At 48.2% G+C, this 21,580-nt stretch overlaps 1 protein-coding gene across 1 annotated transcript in view; it reads left to right on the top strand.

Annotated features, from left to right (window-relative positions):
- Auh (AU RNA binding methylglutaconyl-CoA hydratase) overlaps positions 1-21,362 on the top strand; it is a 97,972-nt gene extending 76,610 nt beyond the window's left edge. Inside the window, exons 7-10 of the mRNA XM_028772125.1 lie at positions 15,806-15,993; positions 17,160-17,210; positions 18,438-18,485; positions 20,919-21,362. Of these exons, the coding sequence (XP_028627958.1) occupies positions 15,806-15,993; positions 17,160-17,210; positions 18,438-18,485; positions 20,919-20,996 (365 nt within the window). The 3' untranslated portion in view covers positions 20,997-21,362. The remainder of the gene's footprint in view (positions 1-15,805; positions 15,994-17,159; positions 17,211-18,437; positions 18,486-20,918) is intronic.
- The last annotated feature ends 218 nt before the right edge of the window (positions 21,363-21,580 follow it).

Below are 21,580 nucleotides of genomic sequence, written 5' to 3'. Positions count from 1 at the left end.
AGGGAAGAGGTGGATGGGTAGGTACATAGGGAAGAGGTGGATGGGTAAGTGCATAGGGAAGAGGTGGATGGGTAAGTGCATAGGGAAGAGGTGGATGAGCAGCTTTGCTAGCTCAACTAGACACAGAGAACCACTTAACCGTAGAGGTTGCTGAAGGAACTGGAACAGAGATGGCCTACCCGATTACCACACATTAGCTGTGTTGCCCGCAGCACTTGCTAGAGGTTGCTTCCAAGCCACCCTTCCCTTGAGGAGACTGCAGTCTGAGGAGCTAGGATCCCTTAGTGAAGAGCACATTTGCACGTGACCCGCACACACTCCCCATACCGTAAGTCACCTCTAGCAGCTGATATTCTAGCAGCTGATATGGTGCAGATGTCTGTTGGGCAGAGAGTAGGGACGAGGACAGAAGTCTGTGCGCTTTCAGTCTATGGTTGCTTGAGTATGTGGGTGCAGACCCTGTGGACATGGGGGGCAGCTGTGTACAGTCACAGTACTTGGGTCATGGGAACCATCCATTGCTTAGTCAGTGTAAGACTTTGTCCCTGTCCTGAGTGGAATGCATTGAGCCACAGGATTATCAGGGTGCCAATGAGCATGCTCAGGAGTAAGTGGAAATGTTTCTGTCCTGAGTGGATTGCACAGAGGCCACAGGATTATCAGGGAGCCAGTGAGCAGGCTCAGGAGTCAGGACAAAGGAGAGGCCTCTGTCCCAGCAAGTATGCCACACTCGGCCTCCCCTTTCCCTTTTTCTTTTACAGGCTCTTTCTGGCTTTTGTAATGAGTACTTGATGAGCCATGATTGACTCGTATTTACCACTCTCCAGTGGCCCCTCTCAGAAGCCCAGCTCCTCCTCAGTAAGTAGTGCAGCTCCCGCAGGCGAATCTTTCCTGAGTTCTCATGGAAAGCTAAAGGCACAGGGTGCACTCCCCAGACAGCCTCTGCTGGAGCAGGGCAGTGAGAGGAGGCCGGCTCCCTCACGGAGGACAGCTTGTAAGAGTCTGACAACTGACTATGTCAGCATGCTCCCGATGTTAGGGGCCCCTAGCTGGGGGACTGGGTTGGGGGTGCTCAGATTACTGCTGCTGTCCCAGGGCACAGACAAGAAGAGGGCGGGAGTCGCAGCCAGTGTAGTGACTTCTCTCCACCTGGTCCATTTGCCCTCACAGCAGCCCGAGGTATGCACGATCCCTAGTGCAGAGAGCTAGTGTTAGAGTAAATAGCACCTGGGTGTTGAGGTCATGCATGTCACGTGCAATCTGATAGGGCCTTGTCTTGGAGGTGACTCACTGTCCGTCTGCTGTCATTAGATGATGAATATCACCAACAGGGCATGGTGGCATGTGCTGGGAGCCCTGGTTAGTTCAGAAGCTATGGTAGAAGCACCGAGCCCAGGAATTTGAGAATAGCGTGGGCATCACAGTGTTTTCCCCGTTACAACAGGAAGAACAGATGCAGTGGAGGACACCCATGATCCACTGCTGCCTTAGTCAGGGTTACTGTTGCTGCGATGAAACACCACAGCCGAAGAAACCTGGGGAGGAAGGGGTTATTCAGCTTACACTTCCACATCACTGTTCATCGTTGAAGGAAGTCAGGACAGGAACTTAACCAGGGCTGGACCCTGGAGGCAGGAGCTGATGCAGAGGCTGTGGAGGGGTGCTGCTTACTGGCTTGTTCTCATGGCATGCCTCAGCCTACTTTCTTATAGAACGCAGGAGCACCAGCCCACAGATGGCACCACCCACAATGGGCTGGGCCCTCCCCGTCAATCACTAATTAAGAAAATGCCTTATGATGGATCTTATGGAAACATTTTCTCAGTTGAAGTTCCCTCCTTTCAGAAACTCTAGCTTGTGTCAAGTTGATAGGAAACTAGTCAGAACAACTGCACACTGGAAGCCTGGGAATGTCTATTTAAGAAGCTCACAAACATGATGGAGAGAAGAAAACAACGGCTTCTCAGCTTCCTTCTGTTCTCCACTAGTCACTTCAGGCTGGAAAAAGTGGAATTTTAGGGAGGGTGCACACATTCCCAGGTTGTTTCCTAGGTGCAGTGGTGGTCAATGCCACAGTCAGACACTACCAAATAGGGGGTGGGTGGTAGCTGGGGAGCTGGATAAGTCTGTAGGGAACGTGCCATGCGAGTCTGAGCACCCAAGTTCAATTCTCAAAACCCAACTTAAAAAGCAGGATGCGGTGGTGTGATTGTAATCCCAGCACTGGAGACGCAAAGGCAAGGGGATTCCTTGGACCTCTGAGTATCTGGGAAACATCTATGAGCAGAAGCTACTAGCAAGTTCCAGTCTCTCGGGCGAGCAGAAGATCAGACCCCCCGAGTGCCATGCACAGCGGGCCTGCTGAGCGATGTACCTGATGGGACCCCTGGAGGAACTGTCTAATGTGGTGAGATATTTAAAACAAAATGTCAGGGAAATCAGAAAAACCTGCATCCTAGCCCACCAGTGCCCTCCAGGACTGAGGTGGGTGAATGGATGGGTAGGGTTTTGGGAGTTGGGGAGCCACAGTTTGGATGCTTCCATCTGTAGACTGTCCCCCAAGAAAGCTAACCCAGGGCAGTCTTCTGACCTTATGCATTTGATCTAGAGTGTGGGTTGCAACCCCTTTGGGAGTTGGACCACCTTTTCACATGGTCACTAAAGACCGTCTGCATATCATATGTTTATGCTATGATTCATAACCATAGCAAAATCACAGTTATGAAGTAGCAATGAAAATAATTTCATGGTTGGGGTCACCACAACAAGAGGAGCTGTATTAAAGGGTTGTAGCATTAGGAAGGTTGAGAGCCACTGGCTTGGCGGCTTCTCCTCCCTTTCGGTAATTTCCTCAGGAAAGGAGTAACAGAGACTATAAATTTTAAGGAGCTCTCACATTTAAAAAAAATCCTTAATTTTCTTTTTAAAGTGAAGGGAGACAGTACTTGAAACACATTTTAGGTACAGCTTTTATGCTTGTCTGTAGTATCTGTAATTTGAGTTACGAGTCTGCTTTTTACATGTGTCTTACACCGATGCTATGTTACTGCTGGCTGTGTGCAGGCAGCTGACACAATCAGCCGGCCGACAGGATGATTCCCTAGATTCCCTTAGAAGCACTTCCTGTGTCTCGGCCAGGCTGTGCCTCCTGCAGAGCTCTGTCTGGGTCAGTGTTCAGATCCTTTGCCTCATTTTCTTCTGTACCATTTACCTGCAGTTCCTATCCTGTAGGCAAGCCAGCTTTGTCACTGAAGGCCATGAGCAGAAGGGTCACCCTGCTGATAAGGATGTGCTTGTGTGAACCACATCCAAGCAGGAGCCCCTGCCAGCCGTTTAACGCCCACATGCTAACCTGCGCCAGGCTCCTCTTCCCAGCCCCGTCTGCTGTTCACAGCATTGCTAGACTCTTGTGCTCAAGTTTCTAATAATTACAGGTATTTTAGAAAGAGAAACATCATTTTGAAGCATTTCGTTCCCCCAAGACAAAAATAACAACTAATACAAATGTAAACATTTTATAATAAGGCTTGGGTCAGAGGCAGCTTGTTGGGAAGGAGTCCTTGTCTGCTGATTATCCCCATGCAAAGAGTAAACTTCAGCCTCCATGTCTCCCCAGTCAGAAATGACAAATGTAGACCAAAGACCCAAGTATAGAAACCTCAAGTAAAAACTCACAACAAAGTTCAGGGGAAACAATCTTTCTGATCATGAGTTAGCAAGTTAGGGTCTCTGAATTATCAGACTCCAAAAACGTCATCTGCTTGAGAAGAACATAGAGATGTGTGGCTTTCTGCATCCCAGAGTTCGTCATTGCGACTGTATCTAACTTTAGGCCACAAACATCTGGAGACTTTGTCCTGAGCTCGTGTGGACTGTCTTCTCGTCATTATTCCATGAACATTACAGTACAGCACCTCTTGCATAGTGTTTAATTTGCCTAGTTATCTAGAGACAGCTTATGCATGTGCAGGAGAATTAACATAGATTGGCTATACTGCATCGTTTACATTGGGGACTTGAGAATTTACTGGCAGCTAAACCAGGGGTCCTGGAACCATCCCCATAACGTGCAGGGCAACAGCCAGATCCATCCAAATGAAAAAGTCTGCTTTCAGAAGATACTGTTACGGTGGAGTCAGGGAAATTGTGTACAGTACGAGGGCCTGACTGATGGAGGACTTTGTGCTTGCCATATGTAAAGAACCCTTGAGAATCAATAGGAGGAAAATTAACCTGGTTGAAGAAAGAGCCAGAAGATTTGAGCACATTTCCCTAAGTGGAGGGCGACAGATAAGAGCATGAAGAGATACTGAGTATCTGCAGTCACAGGCTTATAGACTCACACGCAGACGCTGTGGTTGGAGCGATGGGCACGCAGACTCACATGCTGACGTCCACGGTCAGCGCTGGGCGGTGCTGTTGTCCTGGGGCATCTGGAACGTTGATGCACTGCCTGTGAAATGCTAGACACAATTTAGGGAACACTTTGGAATTTTGTTAAAAAGTTGAGCATCTCTCTCCACCTGAGCGGTGTGGCAGCATCTGCTCCGTGACAGTGGTCTGTGTGAGTCTCCTTCCTGCACAATTATTTTTACAGCTGCAGGGATGTCACCCTGGCTCTCTCCTCCATTGCAGCATCCGTGCACCCCACCCTGTGTAGGCACACACGGACTCTGTTCTCCTTTCTTTGTTATTAAAATAATGTCACAGGCGAAAGCTTCGCACAGTGTATCACAGGAGGTCCTCAAGACTGGGCCAGCCTGAACTCTGAAGGGTAGGTGTTCCAAGGGGGCTGTGGCAATTCTACTAGCCTCCTCCCCCGACCTTAGGTAGATGCTGGTCTGATACATGACCAGGGCGTTCAGAGTCTGTGTACCTCACAGGTCTCTTTCCTAGCCAGATTGACATTTTAATGTCTATTTGAGGCTTTGCCCTCTCTCCGTGTTTAGCCTGCTGGTTTCAGTTTCAGGATTTCTGGCTATGAGGAATCAGCTCCTTATCTGACTGTTTCCACTGGCAATGCTTTTCTCTTGTTTGCTAGTTTCCCCCCTTTGTCTTCTTAAACTTGACAAGGTTTTTTCTTTTTTTTTTAATACACAAACGTGTTACTGGTTCTAGTTATTATGAGCAGGTGCTGCTGTCTGGGCCCACTCAAATGTCTGGTCAGCCAGATTGTGCAGGACAGCTGAGTGATGAGACCCGCTTCCTGTGCCCTCCATCCTCCTGCAGGCTCGTGCTGAGACGGCCACGAACACGCGTGGGTAGAGCCCAGCCCTGGCTGGGTCTGGGGAAGGGTAGTGGCTCTCATCTGTCTACACACACACAGACCACACAGCGTGCTTTCACAAATGACTGGAGTATCATGCTATGTGAGTAGGAGCAAGAACAGCCTGGCCAGGGAGGGTAGTGACAGTCTCCACAGCCTGAGGTGGGTGGCAGCGCTGATAGAGAAGCTGCCAGGATCCAGGCTTTGCTCTTCTCCACTCATGCACACCTCTCACGTAGCCTCTGAGCTCAGCTTCTTAGGCCCACGGTTTGTATCTGCCCACTAGGAGATTAGTGACCGAGGAGGAGCTGACTCCTGTTTTGTATTGGCATATATTTACTGTACATGATTAGCAGTTTTGTTGACATTCTGTATGTGTGTATGTGTGTGGTGTATGTGTGTGTGTAGTGTATAGGAGGTGTGTGTGTATGGTATGTGTGGTATATGTGTGTGTGTATAGTATGTATGTATAGTGTATGTGTGTAGTGTATAGGTAGTGTGTGTGTATGGTGTGTGTGGTATATATGTGTATGTGTAGTGTATGTGTGTGGTGTATGTGGTACATGTGTATGTGTGGTGTGTGTGTGTGTGTGTGTGATTGTGTGTGTGTGATGTGTGTATGTGTGTGTGTGTGGTATATGTATATATGTAGTGTGTGTGTATGGTGTGTGTGGTATATGTGTATGTGTGGTATGAGTGAGTGTGTGAGAGTGTGAATGTGTGTGTGTGTGTAGTGTGTGTGTGTGTAGTGTGTTTTGATCATTTCTCTCCTTAGTCCCTACTCCTTCCCAGTAGTCCCCTTCCTCTTCTCAGGTAGTCCCCTCTGCACGTCCCCCCTTCCCCATGAGAGGAGAGCATAAGCAGGCCAGCGTGCAGTGTTTGTCTTTCTGAGTTGAGCTTATTTCACTTAGTGTGACATCTCCATCTCCACCCGCCTGTGGCAGACACCTGTGATTTCACTCCTCTTTATGGCGGAATAGCTCCCCAGTGTGTGCCTATCACAGGCCTTCTTTATTTGTTCCTCTGCTGATGTCACCAGTGCTGAGTCGACATGGCTGTCATGACCGGTGCTGCAGTAAGCACATGTGTGCAGGCGTCTCTCTCGTCTGCTCCTACATTCCTGTGGGCGCTCCGGGGAGTGGCGTGCCTGGGTCAGAGGGGAGATAGGGTTCTAGATTTCTGCACATGCTCCATGCTGACTCCCGTGCTGGCTGTGCCCGTCTAATTCCTACTGCAGTGTGCTCTCTCCAGCATCTGATTTTGTTTTCATTGTGTGTGTGTGTGTGTGTGTGTGTGTGTGTGTGTATAGAGCTATTCTTCGCACAGGTGCTGAGGACACTGGATATTTCTTGATGTACTTTTTGGTCAGTTATTCTTGGCAATGAGATGTGCCTATCCGTTTCGTTTGGCCCTTGATGGGCTTATTTGAGGCTTTTGTGTTTCATGTTCTTACATTCTGTGTGTACACCCACGGGATGTCTGCTGGTGTCTCCCACTCTGTCCTTCTCTTTCTCTGCTCTACAGAAGCTTTTTAAACACGGTATAACCCCGCTTGTTAGTTCTTGCTCTTGTTTCCGAGCTGTTGAGTCCTGTTCAGAAAGTCCTTGCCTGCCTGTATCCTGGAGTTCCTTCTAATAGCGTTATGATGTCAGGTCTCACTCCCATTGTGAGTTGATTTTTACTCAGAGTGAGAGGCAGATCTACTTTGACTTTGTACATTTGCATGTCCAGCCCTCCCAGTACTTTATTGAAGAGGCTCCCCTTTCTCCAGTTATACTCTTGGCACCGTTGTAAATGTCAGATGACTGTGGTGTGCGCGCGTATTTCTGGGCCTGCTGTGGCATCCTTGGCGTGCATGTCCATCGCCACGCAGTCTTTGTCACTGTGGCTCTCTAACAGTCATTGTGATACCTCTGCCCCTGCTTTCTCTCTTCAAGACTGCTCTGCCTCTTCTGGGTCTTTCGTGCTTTGGTGTGAGTTCTGGTGTTGTTTTTCTTTGAAGAATGTCTTTGGGGTCTTGATGGTAATTATGTTGACCCTGTAGATGCCTTCAGTAGCAAAGGCCCTTTGATACCATCGATCGGCTGATCTGCAGGCACGGGGCGTCTTCCCACTGTCCACAGTCCTCAGTCGATTTTTCTTCAGTGTCTTACAATTTCTCTTACAGAAATCATCCATCTTATTGGTTGGGCTCCTTCCTGTGTGTCTTGTTTGTGTTCTCTGTCATTCACTCCTTCATTTCAGAGCTGTCAACAATGGGACTGCTTTCCTAATCCCTCCTGGCTGGCTGTTGTGGGTCTGCAGAGAGGCTGACGGTTTCTTTACGCCGATTTTGTTTCCTGCCACTTCACTGAAAGTGTTTGCCAGATCAGAGAGTTTCCTTATGATCTTCAGGGTCTTTAGAAGGTAAGGTCACGTTTTCCCAAACGGGGATGCTGTGACTCTTCCTTTCCAAATCATGTCCCGTCTGCTACTTTCTCTTTGTCTTGCGCACTGCTCTGGCTTGCTAAGCCTTCTGTGAGTAATTGGAAATGGTAGTCACCTTTGTCTTATCCTTGGTCCTTCTGTTGGTCTAGCACTGGCTCTCCATTTGTTATGCATAGCTTTTATTATGGTGGGAGAAAGTTCCTTCTTTTCCTGCTTTCTTCGAGGCTTTTATCATGAAGAGAAAGTAAACTTTGAGGAAGGTCCCCTGCATCTTTTGAGATAATCATTTGATTATGTCATTTTTTCAGTCCCTAGACTGGGTGAGTGTAATATTTTTGGCTTTTTCCCTACTTTGTTAGTTAAAAAGCAAAGTGTCTACCTCCCTGTTCTGGGAACCACCTGAAGAGGGCGACGGTGGAGGGGAGTCATCTGTGGTTTAGCATCCCAGTTTGCTGTGACCTTCAAATACCTGTCCTTTGGTCTGTACCTCTCCATCTTGAGGGCTGTCTGTCCACACAGGTTTTAACTTCCCCCAAGCCTCTTTCAACTAGTTTTTTCATGGACTTTGAAGGGAGAGGAATTGGCTATGACTTAAGTTTCCTATGGGTTTCTGCAGTTTACATTGTAAGCTTATGATCAGTGTGAAGGTTTCATTTAAAATATTATCAGTGTGGGTTAATTACACACACACACACACACACACACTGCAGATCTACTGTTGCCTTCCCTCAGCTGCCATGTCACATGGTAGCAGATCCTCACGTCCTCACACAGAAGCAGTGACAGTGTCAGCTGTGCCCCACGGTCCCCTTAGTGAGGATAGTCTGTCGTTGTGACAGGCCTGCCACCCATACACTCAGCTCCCCACTAAGGAGCTGGTCATGAGATGTGGGCAGAATGAAAACATGGCAGTCTTAGACAGGTTAGCCTCCAGTGGTGCTCCAAAGTAGTGTGAACTATCAAAGTGCAAAAGCAGAGTAAAAACGCGCTCAGCTTCCGTGCCTGTTTATTTACAAGCAGTTTCTGAGAAGGAAGTCTGGGTAGTCAGTGCTGTGGAGTCCCCCAACATTTTATCATGACAGCTTTGACCAATGTTACTGTAATAATACTGTTAGTATACCTGCTGCCCTTTTGGGAGGGGCTGTGTTCTGAGATTCCCAGTGTATGCTTAAAACAACAGATGAGTCCTGTTACATTCTGTCCCCTCTAGGTCCAGCCCTCCTGATGGGATTGCATGTAGAGGCCAGTGCATGTGAGCACGAATAGTCCTGTACCGTGTCTCCAACCGGCATGGGGCAGTAGTGTACACACTGAAGGAGAGGACTTCTCATCCTAGGACAAGGCAGCACGGAGCAGGACATGTGCCCAAGCTGCCCCATTGCCAAGCCATGAACTACCTCTGAGTTTCCCACGGTGCTGCGCTCATCTGGGGGAACTGAACTTCAGAAAGGAAACTGTGGTCGGGAGCATGGGGGCTTCCCTTTTAGCCATGCAGCCAGGGGTAGGCACAGGGAGCTGACACTTGTGCTAGGCATGGGTTTTCTTGGTGATTTAGATGAGGATTAAGGTGTTGTGTGATATATTTTGTTTCTGTGTTTGATTGAACCTCGGAATGTTGTTTGTCTTTTTTTTTTTTTCAGTTTTTCTTGAGATATGACTCAGAGTTTTGAAAAACTGACCAGTAGTTGGATATGGTTTACAAAAATAATCTTTCCAGTAAGTTAGAATTGCCTCATCTTGCCGGACTATGCCCCAGAGAATGCTCATCCTGCTTTCTTAATGCAGAGCAGTTGTGGACTGCCTCTCTAGGAAGGCTTTCCTGTGCTGGCATTTACAGAGTGTAGTGGTTTCCCTGGTGACCAGTTACCAGGCTGGCTGGTCCATCTCAGTGAACTCTCGAGCATTGCACTTGTTGGCATTTGCTCATTTTGCCCTTTGTTTTTCAGTGGGCAGCTCCACGTGGACGGGTCACAAGCACATGACCTCAGAGAGTTCACAGTGACAGTGTGACAATGGCCAGGCCTTAATACATAGGAAGTAGGGTATGTCTCCAGAGCAAAGCATGTGGGGAGCAGCCTGCCCCCAAGAGGCACAGATGACCCCCCCCCCGCAGTACTTGACGGCCGATCTGAGCCCAGCTCTTCACTCAATGCTTTCTGCCACTGTCCCTGCTGTTCCAGGGATGACACAGTCAGTTTCAGACTTTCCTTTCATTATGCTCACCGAGCCTTTGCCCATCAAAGGAGAGCTGGGGGGGGGGGGACTCGTGAGGCCTGGGCCCCTGATGTCAAGGTAAAGCAGGGAGATGATCTGCCACCATCCACTCATGAACATTCATGTGCATGTGTGCACACATGGTTTTGTCACTGCAGTTCTGTGAGCCTAGGTTTTCAATGTGACACATGAGCGTAATGACAGTATGGCCTTCTGGGATTCTTCCGGGCGTAGCTGTGTAGTGTGTAGGAGGCTCTCATTAGATGCTAGTTGTGTGTTCTTGATAATTCTGCTATTTCAGAATCTTGCCATTTTCACTGTGTGACCTACTTTGGTTAGGAAAAATGAAACTTTTCATGTCTTCATCTCTGAGTCATTGTTTGGTTGTATTTTGGAAACATTAATTTTTTTCCATGTTCCTTTTTTCAATAATATTTTGCTGGCTGGATGGTAATGCCTGGCATTTGTGAGAAGAAAGTATGTAGTGGTTAGATTTGAGTCAGAGTGTGTGTCTGCTACTAGGGATGCTTGACTGTGGCTTAATCCCTTAGGCCCCTCACTGAGGGAACCCCCCGTCACCTGGCTCCATTGCTAATGTGGTAATAGCTCTTCATGTGTATGTACTGCGTCATGCATGTATGCTGTTCCATGCATGTGCACCATGTCATGTGTGCACACCGTGTCATGTGGATGCACTGGTCATGCATGCATGCTGTGCACAGCACTCCATGTGTGCGCTCCATGTCACATATGTGCACCACATCATGTGTGCACACCATGTAACATGTGTGCACCGTGTCATGTATGCACTGTATCGTGTGTGCACCATGTCATCTACCCTCATTGTCACGGGCAGGTCCCAAAGCAGTGCCTTCATGTTACTCTTCCCCTATCTTCTTGTTGTGTTTTAAAGAGGCCTCGTTGGCATGTTGTTTCTCTCTCCTCCTCAGCCTGGAAAGGATGAGGATCATTGGTAACTTCTGAAAGCTCTGCAGGCTTTCTAGAAAGAGACGAAGGAAGGGATGTGTGTTGCGTGGTCTGCCCTGTTCACAGGGGTGACCATCCCCGGAGGCTTACTCCGTGGGCTGACATCCCTCGGAGAGGTTGTTAAGACTGTGACCTCTCCCTGTGTTTTATCTCTCTTCCATCACTCCACTGAGTCACACCATGCCAGGGGGCAGCCCTCTTACCTTGCTCATGAGTTCGGGACACAGAATGTTGGCCAGAGGCAGAGGGAGCCTACAGCAAAGGCCTATGTCCCTGAGAGGCTTGGAGCCAGACAAAAGGCACATACTTCCTGAGTTCCTGCAGAACCTGTGAGTCAAGAGATGTTTCCACTGGTAGAGTCCTGTGCAGTGCACCCTAGCTGACTACCACAGCCCTATCATCTGGTCATAGAGATGAGGAAACCTCTTCTTGGTAAAGAGCTTAGTAAAGACAGTTAACACCGCGCTGAGTTTGGAAACACGATTGCATAATTGGTTTTCACCATTTAAGATGTAAGGGGGTGTGGGGGTGGGGAGATGGCTCAGCAGTTACCAGTGCTAGCTTGTAGACACCCAGCTTCAGTTTTCAGCACCCAGATGGTGACACCCAGCTCGTCTTTGTCCACTTACACACTCACACACACATGCACGAACACACACACACACACACACACACACACACACAGAGTTTTTTTTAAATGTAAGGAAAACACATGACAGAGTGATAAGCAGGTCTCACAGAGTGGCCTGGCTGTGTGACAGCTCATGCCAGCAGTCAGCTATGGTCAGTGTGAAAGCTGTATTTCCAGCAAAGCCACTGTGTCCAAGTACCTCACGCACGGCTCCTTTAAGGCCAGGTTCCTTTGTGTCATGTTATATATACAAAACACCCGGTTTATTTGGTAGTCTAAGTACTCATCACAGAAGGAGACCCAGCCTCCTGGTGTCTGTGATAATCTAGCACACGTTCGTGTACATAGGAATTGAAATGGGGGCGCGCCACATGGGAGAGTAGACATGGTCACAAGTATGTGGGGACATGGTGCCTTATGCTGGTAGCGTGAGGGAGCTAGCTGATGCCATGCAGGGTTCAGTGACTCCCTCTTCCTGGCAGCAGCTTCTCTGGGATGACGTGTTGATGGTGGAAGCCTGCTGCTTGCAAGGTCTCCACTTATATCAGACTTGCGGACTCCACTTGGCCTGTGTGAGAAGCAGCTATCATGAGGTAGCCATTTGTTCTCCAGATGCCCCTAAGACCCTCCTGGAGTTCAGCCTGCAGACTGCATGTGGTGCAGAGGGCACTGTGGTGCTGGCAGCACTGGGAACGGTCAGAGTGCTCTTTGCCTGTCTCCCATAGCTTTCAAAAGGAGGGCTGTCTGTCTGGTCTGCAGCAATGTGCTTTTAAGACATTAAGAGACATGGGGCTGATTACCGCTTCGGGTGTAGGTCTGAGGCCGGGCTTTCCCCATAATTAACAATGTCCTGGGTTAGAGCCCCAGAGCCCCAGAACAAGAAGCTAAGACACTTAGAGCAGTGTCTCAGCAAATACTTTTTGTTAAAGAAAGAAAATACATAGAAACGTTTAAGAAGCGTCATTTTGTTTGTAATGAGTGAAAGCAACTCCGACGTGTCTTCCACTAACAGTGTGTAGGTCTAGTAGAAAAGGTTTGTAGTAATGAATTCTGAAACTTTAAAGCTGCACTATGTCGCCTCATTTGCTGCCAGTTGCCTAGGTGACCTTGTAAAAATAACTGATGTGTGAGCTTCGTCTTCCTGTCCAGTCCTGAAGCATTCTAGTTCTTCTACGTGAGGTGTCAGCAGGAGCCAGGCAGAGAAAGCTCCTTGTGTGGTTCAGGATGTCCTGCCTCCCGTCAGCCAGTTGGGTTTTCTCCTCATATGTTCTGGTGGTGGGCTCCCCGCACCCACTGCTCTACAGCATGCCCAGAGCATGGAGAGGGGAGAGCATTCTGACGCTCAACAACGGGTCATGGACCGAAGGCTACATCTGCCAGTGGTTTTTTTGTGACTGTGACACAGAAGTCAGTCGTGTGAGCACGGGGCCTGGTCTACTGAGAAGGCTTTGCCTGAAGCCTCTGGCACAGCTCTGTGTGTCTGTTGCATAAAAGGGCATATGCTGCAGTGTGGGCCTCTCTGTTAAGAGAGAGGATTTATAAGGAGTTCCGGAGTCAAAGGTCACTGCTAATTTTGTTGGTAAAATTCCCTGCTATGGCCTGTGTTGCTTTCAACTTGAAGTCCGTGTGCCAAGTGTCCCCTTTTGTTAGTATAGATTTTTTTTTTCTATGAAGTCAAGAGGAGGGAGAGATGAAGGGCAAACCAACCAGGCCAAGCTTGCCGATTTTACAGTTTACATTTCGTACCAGATGGCTCCAAATTATGTTCAGTTGTTTGTATATTACACTATAATTGATTGTGAACTGTCAAAGCTTTCTTAAGGGGAGTTGTGTCTGTCTGCTGTCTGCACTTAGCCTCGAGGGCTGCAGTGTGGGAGAAGAGCTGAAGTTCCCACTGCCAGGTCACCACTGACCTGAGCTCTTGGCCTGTCTAAGACAGCCGAGGTTACAGAGGGTGGCAGCTTATTGGGCTTAAAACTTACATTTCTCCTCTGGCAAAAGCTTGCCCTGCCGGAGCCTCTGCCCGCTTTATGTAGTGGACCCTTGTCAGGCTGTTATCTAGGGTGTTTTGATGCCTTCCATTAAATAATGAAACCATCAGCCAGGTCTGACACGTCCAGTCTACTTCTGTCCAACTCAAATAACATGTAAATGTGAAAGGCCGGTGACGTGACCAAATCGGTTTTGCCCGTCGAGCTTGTGACTGCTGATTGTCTACCCACTTCCATCCTACTGGAAACAGAGCCCCAGTTACATTCCTCATGCCCCCCACAGCTGTGTGTGAGCCAGTGCTGCCAGTGAGCAGTCACAAGCAGTTGTGACTGGCCGTTATTTCATTAAGATCTCCCTCAAGTGGAATGCTTTTTTTTTTCCTCCTCTCTTTCTTTCTGCAGACTTTATGGCAAGGTTTCAGCAGCCATTTTGAGCCCCTGAGCTGCTCTAGAGACTAGAAGATACAAAATGTATCTTGTATGTTCTTCTGTGGAAGAACCTGCTTTTGAGCCCGTGTAAGCTGACTGTCATCTTTATGCGTTCTTGAGAACATTCGTCCCCCAAATGTTTGGTTTTGGCTGACTGGGCTTCAGATGGCAGTTAAGGCAGGATGGTAAACCGTGTGTGTGCCTTGCTGAAGAGTCTGCATTTACTGAGGCGGGCAGGGGCAGGTTGAAGATGGCAGGGATCACATGGAATGCTGAATAGGGGAGCTCCCTCCTCTGGCTCACAATGGAGACAGACGCCTCAGCTCAGTGCAAAGTATTTGAGAGCATGTTCAGAACATGCACGTGCAACTGTGGCTGTCCCACATCCACTCAGGCACCACAGAGCAGAAGTGCTATGTGAGTGTTGGATCAGGACCTCACCAGGGTCCACCAGTTCCCACCATCCCTGGCTCCAACCTCAGTAAGAAATTCATAGTGTTGTCAAGTTCAACCTACTGATAGGTTAAAATCTGCAAGGTAGGAATGATTTTTAAGGATTAAAATGTTCTTGGTTGGGGCCAGAGAGATGGCTCAGTGGTTAAGAGCCCTTATTGCTCTAGGAAGGGACTTAGATTCAGTTCCCAGCATGCGTTTGGGCAGCTCACAGCCACCCACCACTCTAGCTCCAAGGGGATCTGGCCCCTCTTCCCTGCCTTTTCCCCAGAAGATGCTGCAGTGAGTTGGTCTATAGGTTGATGTGTTAGCCTCTGACCTGTGCTTACCCTAAACTGGGCGGCTGTTCTACTGTTCTTCCTTGGCCTGGGTCTCGGAGCCGTCAAGTCCAGAGCTAAGACCGGGTGTAGAATCCTGTCTGCAGAGCCAGCTTCCTCAGCAGAGAGGAGCACACATCGGAATGAGGAAGAGAATGAGTGTGAGTGAGTGTGTGACTGAGTGTGAGTGAGAGTATGAGAGTGTTCAAGTATGTGAGTGAATAAGAAAGTGTGAGTGAGTGTGAATGAGAGAGTGTGAGTGAGTGTGAGTGAGAGTGAGAAGAGTATGTGAGAGTCTGAGTGAATGTGAGAGTGTTGAGTGTGAGGATGGGTGAGTGTGAGAGTGAATGAGAGTGAGTATGAGAGTGGATGTGAGTGTGAAAATGAGTAAGTTCATGTAAGTGTGAGTGAATGAGAGTATGAGTATGAGAGTAGTTGTGTGTGGAAATGAGGAAGTTCATGAGAGTGGGTGAGTGTGAGTGAAAGTGAAAGTGTGAGTGAATATGAGAGTAGGTGAGTGTGAGAGTAAGTTTGAGTATGAGAGTGAGTGTGAGATTGTGAGAGTGCATGTGAGTGTGAGTGTGAGAGTGAATGTGAGAATGAGTGAGTGTGTGAGTGAGACTATGAGTGTGTGAGTGAGTGCATGTGTGTGTGTGTGAGAGTGAGTATGAGTGAGTGAGCGAGCTAGCAAGTGAGCAAGCGTCTTCAGCAGTGGGGAGGCCTTCCTTCAGGAACAGTGAGGGTTTTCATCTTCGTCGCTTCCGTCTCTACTAAATTCACGTGAGCTCACAATCCACACACCATCAAGGATTCTCACAAGAATCCTGTCTTCGCCAGACCCACCTTGCCTGAAGAATATACCAGGTGTCCAGGTACCCACACCACTCTGGGACACGATGGTCTTACCTGCTTTCCATGTCATTGATGTGGTAACTCCAGACACTGCAGCCGTTCTTGAAGCGAGTAATATCTTCGGGCCCTGTTTTATTTTTAGGACTTACTTCAAATCATCACGTGCTGTTTTTCTCTTCTCCTCCTCCTCCTCCTCCTCCTCCTCTTCCTTCTCTTCTTCCTCCTCTTCCTCCTCCAGGAGGGACACAGAGATTACCACGTGCCATCGGGATGTCGCTGGCTAAAGAACTCATCTTCTCTGCACGAGTTCTTGACGGTCAAGAAGCCAAAGCTGTGGGCTTGATCAGCCATGTGTTAGAACAGAACCAGGACGGAGATGCTGCCTACAGGAAGGCGCTGGACCTGGCAAGAGAGTTTCTACCTCAGGTACCATGAGAGCACCCATCTCTCACACTGAGGTGGCCTGCCCTGCCTCTCAAGTAAAGCAATTAAAATTAAGATTTGAAAGTAATCTGAGGGTTGCATTGTATACCAACAGACAGACAGACACACGTCACTCATGCTACACACATACACACACACACACACATACACACACACAAACAGTGTAACTTTCTAGTAAATTGTCTTTGCTCGTATACCAACTCTGCTCTAACCTAAGTCATCTCTGTGGAGAGAAAATGATGGGGGAGGGGAGTGCTGCCTCACATCCAGGCATATGGAATGACACTGTGTCCTACCAAGTCAGGAGACCACGTGTGAACATGCCCGTAGAGGCCAGGGTTTGTTGATGATGTCTTCCTCCATTGTCTTTCACCTCATGGATCTCTTTCTTGGGCCCTGAGCTTTATAGTTCAACTCACCTGTCCTGTCAGCACAGTATGCTTGTTTCTGCCTCCCCAAGTGCTGGGATCACAGACAGGCAGGCTGCCACGCTAACCTGCTATTCGTGTGTGTTGGAGATCTGAGCTCCCAGGAAGCCTGTTACCCGCTAAGCCCTCTCCACAGCCTCACTATATTGTATTTTAATAGAAAAGGCCATTCAATTCGAAATCCAGCACATCGATGCTCACTCCTGTACACAGATGTAAATTGAGTAGTGACAGCAGCTGAGCTTCCATGGTATGAACGTTGCTGCTGCTGTTCTCAGAGAGGGTGTCCTCTTCTTCCCTCAGAACCCAGACATACCCGAGGGCACATGTCTGTGTGTCCGCCGTCACTGCAGTCAGCTGTCCATGCTGAGGCAGGAAAGGTATCAAATACAGAAGTGTGTCTCGGAGCACTTAACGGCTCCAGCTCATCTCCAGCCTGACCTCTGGCATCGCCACTAGTTAGTCTCTCTTCGGGAGACAGTAGCTGAGGCGCGCTGGGCACTCAAAGGACTGCACATCTCCTGCTGCCCTCAAGACCCAGTTTGACCAGGGAGAGCCACTCCAGAGTTGAAGCTCAGAAAATGAGTTTCTGTCCAGCATCTCAGTTACTGTTAGCTGATCCATGGATCCAGCACTGGGAATAAGTGAATTATGCTGAGGAATTCCTCATAATTTGCATTAAGTAGTAATTAGAGCTTATTTCTTTACTTTTGATTTCAGGGGCCTGTTGCAATGAGAGTGGCCAAACTAGCAATTAACCAAGGGATGGAGGTGAGTGCCCAAGGGGAGGGCAGCTGCTCCACAGAGCCAGTCGGCTGGGTCATTTCCTAGTCTCCAGAATGGACGTTGCTGGGGTTCCTCCTAGGGCCATAGCTGCAAAATTCAGGGTGCTCCTACAGCCTGTGGAGCCTTGTTCCTGTTGATATCACTCTAGTGGGGTCATCAGTGCTATATATCACTTTTTCCCTGGAATCTCAACGTATGTGTGCAGGGAGAACCAGTGAGCCCAGGCTGGTCTGAGGGGGTTGAGTGTCACACTGGGAACATGAATTCAAAGGAGAAGCGTCCTAGAATAGGAGAGTGGCAGACAGTGCGGAGTCTCATAAACTGTGGGGTGAGAGGAGAGGGGAGAAGGAGAGAGAGAGAGAGAGAGTGTTTGTGTGTGCTCATTTGCTTATGCATGCATTTTTTTGCACACTGAGACCAAAGAAGAGTGTCAGGTGTTCTCTTTCAGGTTCCATGTTACTGTTTTAAGGCAGGACCTGTCCTTGATCCTGGAGCTTGCTTTTTTTTTTTTTTTGTTTTTTGGCTAAGTTGGCAGCCAGCAAGCTCCAGTGATCCTCCTGTGTGCACCTCCACCCTCCAGCACTAGAGTGACAGGCATGTAGGCCCCCATGCCCAGCTTCTTATGAGTGTTGGGGTCCGGATTCAGATCCTCATGCTTGCACAGCGAGCACTGCTAGCTGGCCGAGCTGTCGCTCCACTGCAGCTTTGGTATTCAGTTATTGCAGGAGTCTGAGAAAGCTCGCTCTTCTCTGCACACGGGGCCCTCCAAAGCTTCCTTGTCTGTGAGCCAGTGTCTGGAGAGGGGGTTTACATGCAGTGAGTGCTGTTTCATAAGATTACAAGTATTTGACTTATTTCAGTACTTTAATAGTCTTAACAATATTTTCAGAAACACCCCAGATAGTCCTTACCCTCTGCCAGGCAACTCTTCCAGTAACACTCACTTACCCTTCATTTGATGAGTACTGAGGCTAGCCCCTTGTCAGACATACCTCTGAAGCACAGAGAGGTCACATAACTTTCCCAGGTTACACAGCTCCCAGATGGTGTGTCAGGATGTGAATTCAGGAGCCTAGTTACAAGTCTCAGGCAGCACATCCTTCTGAGCAGTTGGGCTGTGTCAGAGGACACTGTTGTTTAGGATGGGGCTATTCAGTTTGAATTTGTATTGAATCTACCTTACTGATAAAATGAACTCTATTTTATCCTCAGGTTGACTTAGTAACAGGGCTAGCCATAGAAGAAGCCTGCTATGCTCAGGTAGGTAACATGTTCACAGATCCAGTGACTGTGTGCATTGTCACCCTCGGGGCGGATTCGTCTGGGTTGGTAGTAGTTGATGCTGAGACTTTACAGGGGTGCCCTGCTATGTGGTGGCAATATTTATGGCTATTCCTGGGGTTCTGAGCCTTCTTTCTTCAAAGAGAATGAAAAGTGTACGGTTATATTGATAGACACCTACACCACCACTCCCCGAAGCAAAAGCCTTTGTCAAGATCCATATTCTCCATAAAGCTCTCCCCAGAGTGTGAGCTCAGCAGACCCTGCTCTGACACGGTGCTCACCCGTCCGGGTCAGGCAGTGGTGGCTACCCAGTGTCCTGTCAGCTTCAGGTCAGGAGCTGAGCTCTTGCAACAAGACAAGACCAAGAAATGGAAAGCACACATGTTGAAAAGGTAGAAATGAGGCTACGGACATAACCGTCTGAGACAATTCCAAGAAATCAACGGTGGGAAATCCTCCACGGAAGTCACAGCAAAATCACACTAATCCTGCATACCTGTAGCAAGGGAAATCTGTGACTATTTTCTTAGTAGTCAAAACATTTAACAAAGCCTACCAAGCTCTAGAGCAGAAAATTAGTGAACACTGATGGCAGAAATCATGATCTGTGTGTTAGAAGTCCTGTTTGTTGCAGGGAGACTCGGCAACATTCAGAAGTCAGTCCTGTTGGGTGTGGTGGTGCACACCTTTGATCTCAGCACTCCAGTGGTGGGGGTGGAGCAGAGACACTCGTGAATTCCAAGGCCACCAGGGCGACACAGTGAAGTGAGACCTCGTCTCAAAACAAAGACAAACGTGTGTACATTTAATTCTATAACAGCAAGCATCTCAGCTCATTATTTTATAGTAAAAGGTTGATTCAGAGTCCAAAGACAAGATGCAGAGTAGATAGCTCAGTGTGGCCAGAAGATGAAACTGGAAACCCAGAGCGCCCAGGTTCAAGACTTTGTGGAGCTGGTGAAAGTGCTTGATAGTGCACCCAAGGCTGAGGTAGGAGACTCCACAGCCCAGCCACGTAAGAGCAACACGGAGCATCCTGGCATCCACATGCGTGACACATAGCTTTATCCTTTTCACAAAACGTAGTTCCATCCCAGTGGTGGGAAAGCCATACAGAAGAGGTAGGTGGAAGCTCGTCCCTGGTTATGTCGATGTAAAGCCCCAGAGAGAAGAGCAGAGTGTTTAACTTCATTAAAATTCCCTTCTGCTCAGTAGAACTCGGCTGAAAGGATGTAGAAGCCAGCCTTTCCACAATATAGATCTGAGAAAGGCCTTACATCCACAACACATTGAGGACTTTGAAGGCTGCACAGTAAGGTCATGAAAACCCACTTTAAAAATGGACAAGAGCCCTGAGTAGCCACCTCGCCACAGAATGTGACAAACCGCCACCCAAGACTGCTGCAAACACCTGTCGTTTGGAAACTGAAGACTGTGGAGTATGTGTTAAATGACCAGAGTTAGGAACAGTGGGCACTGACGCTCACTGTGGCTGCAAGGTTAGTTGTTCAGTAACCCCAAGAGAGCTGTCAGTTTGAGGTAAGGCCAAGTGGCCTCTGACCACAACACCCAGCAGCTGTGCCCCTTGATGTTTACTGAGACATATCTGCCCAAAAACCTGCCACTAAGCTTTGTTCACAAGTGCTAATCTAGAAACAATCAACATGTCCTTTGAAGTTAGGTCTAGGGGCACAAGACTAAAATTCAAGGAAGGTCAAGACTAGCCTGTGGTAACTTGAGACTTTGAAGATGGCCTCAACCGTATAGTGAGACTGTCTCAAGAATAAAAAAACGAAAAGATGTCCATCTGTAGGTGAATAGACCACCCGGTACATCTGTGCGGTAGAATATTGCACAGTGAGAAGAAGGTAGGATCTGTCAAGTAACAAAATGTCACAAAGGACCCTTGAAGTCACAGTGCTCTGAGAAAGGATTCGGTCTGAGGGTCCTGGGTCCCGACGCCCAGTGGCGTTCCGGAAGAGGTGTTTGTCATGTTGGAGATGGGTATGTAGACAACAAAGGATGCTTGGGCAGCTGAGCTGTCCATCCGTGCACTGTGGTGACAGATGACGTCACACTTCTGTCCAAACCCACAGAACATCCAAGTGGATGAGAACGCCGACTGTGTTCTCTGAGCCAGGCTGCTGGAACTGGTGGACCAGAGGAAGCCCAGGGCTCTCCGCTTCCTGAGCTTTTGTCTGTTTAGCCTCTAAAAATCAAATGTCTCACTTTTAAAGCATAGTAGAAATGGAAAAAAAATTTTTTTTGGATTAAAAATAGTTTGGCCACACACTTAGACTTGTTCAGGGGACACGCAGCCTTCCCAGCAGCTGCTGGTGGCTCTCGTAGTCAATGCTTGATACACTGTTGTGTTTTATATTTTAGTGTGTGTCATGTTTTGTCTCTTAGACCATCTCAACGAAAGACAGACTGGAAGGTCTTCTTGCTTTTAAGGAGAAAAGACCCCCTCGCTACAAGGGAGAATAGGAGGAAAGCCCGAGACGTCCTCCTGTAGTTCTGGAAGCGTTTCAGAGCCACCCCGTGCCCACCACGGGATCTCAGTGACCAAAGTGGAGAGCGGCTTCTCACTACGCCTGGAGCAGGCCCATCTGTACTCGAGCCACTGTGCGCCATGTCGTATTTATTCAGATTTATAAAGCTAGCAATGTTCGTGGTCAAAACACATAAAAATTAGGTGTATGTTTTTAATATTTCCCGCACATCAGGCTTTGTCATTAATTTTTTAATGTGAATAATTTATATTGCACACTCTAGGGAATAATTGATTGTATGTCTACCATGCTGCATTAAGAAAATAAAACTATTTCTGTATCCCAAAAATGTGAAGTTATACAAAGGTAGTTGCTGAGTAATTATGTGCATTCGAGCATACACATGTGTGTACATACAAACACATACATGTGCACATACGAGTGTACACATGCCCATCACCACCCGTGGGCCTGGGTGGACACTCTGAGGGAAACCCCCTAGTGTCAATAAAGTCAGTGGAGGGTGATTTGAGAATCCGTGTCTTGCCCCTTGTCCAACCTTTCAGAACAGATTTCAGA

The sequence above is a fragment of the Grammomys surdaster genome, unplaced genomic scaffold, assembly GCF_004785775.1.
Source record: "Grammomys surdaster isolate TR1022 unplaced genomic scaffold, NIH_TR_1.0 211, whole genome shotgun sequence".
NCBI lineage: Eukaryota > Metazoa > Chordata > Mammalia > Rodentia > Muridae > Grammomys > Grammomys surdaster.
The sequence above is the reverse complement of the archived record's forward strand: the minus strand, read 5'-3'. Positions and strand labels throughout refer to the sequence as shown.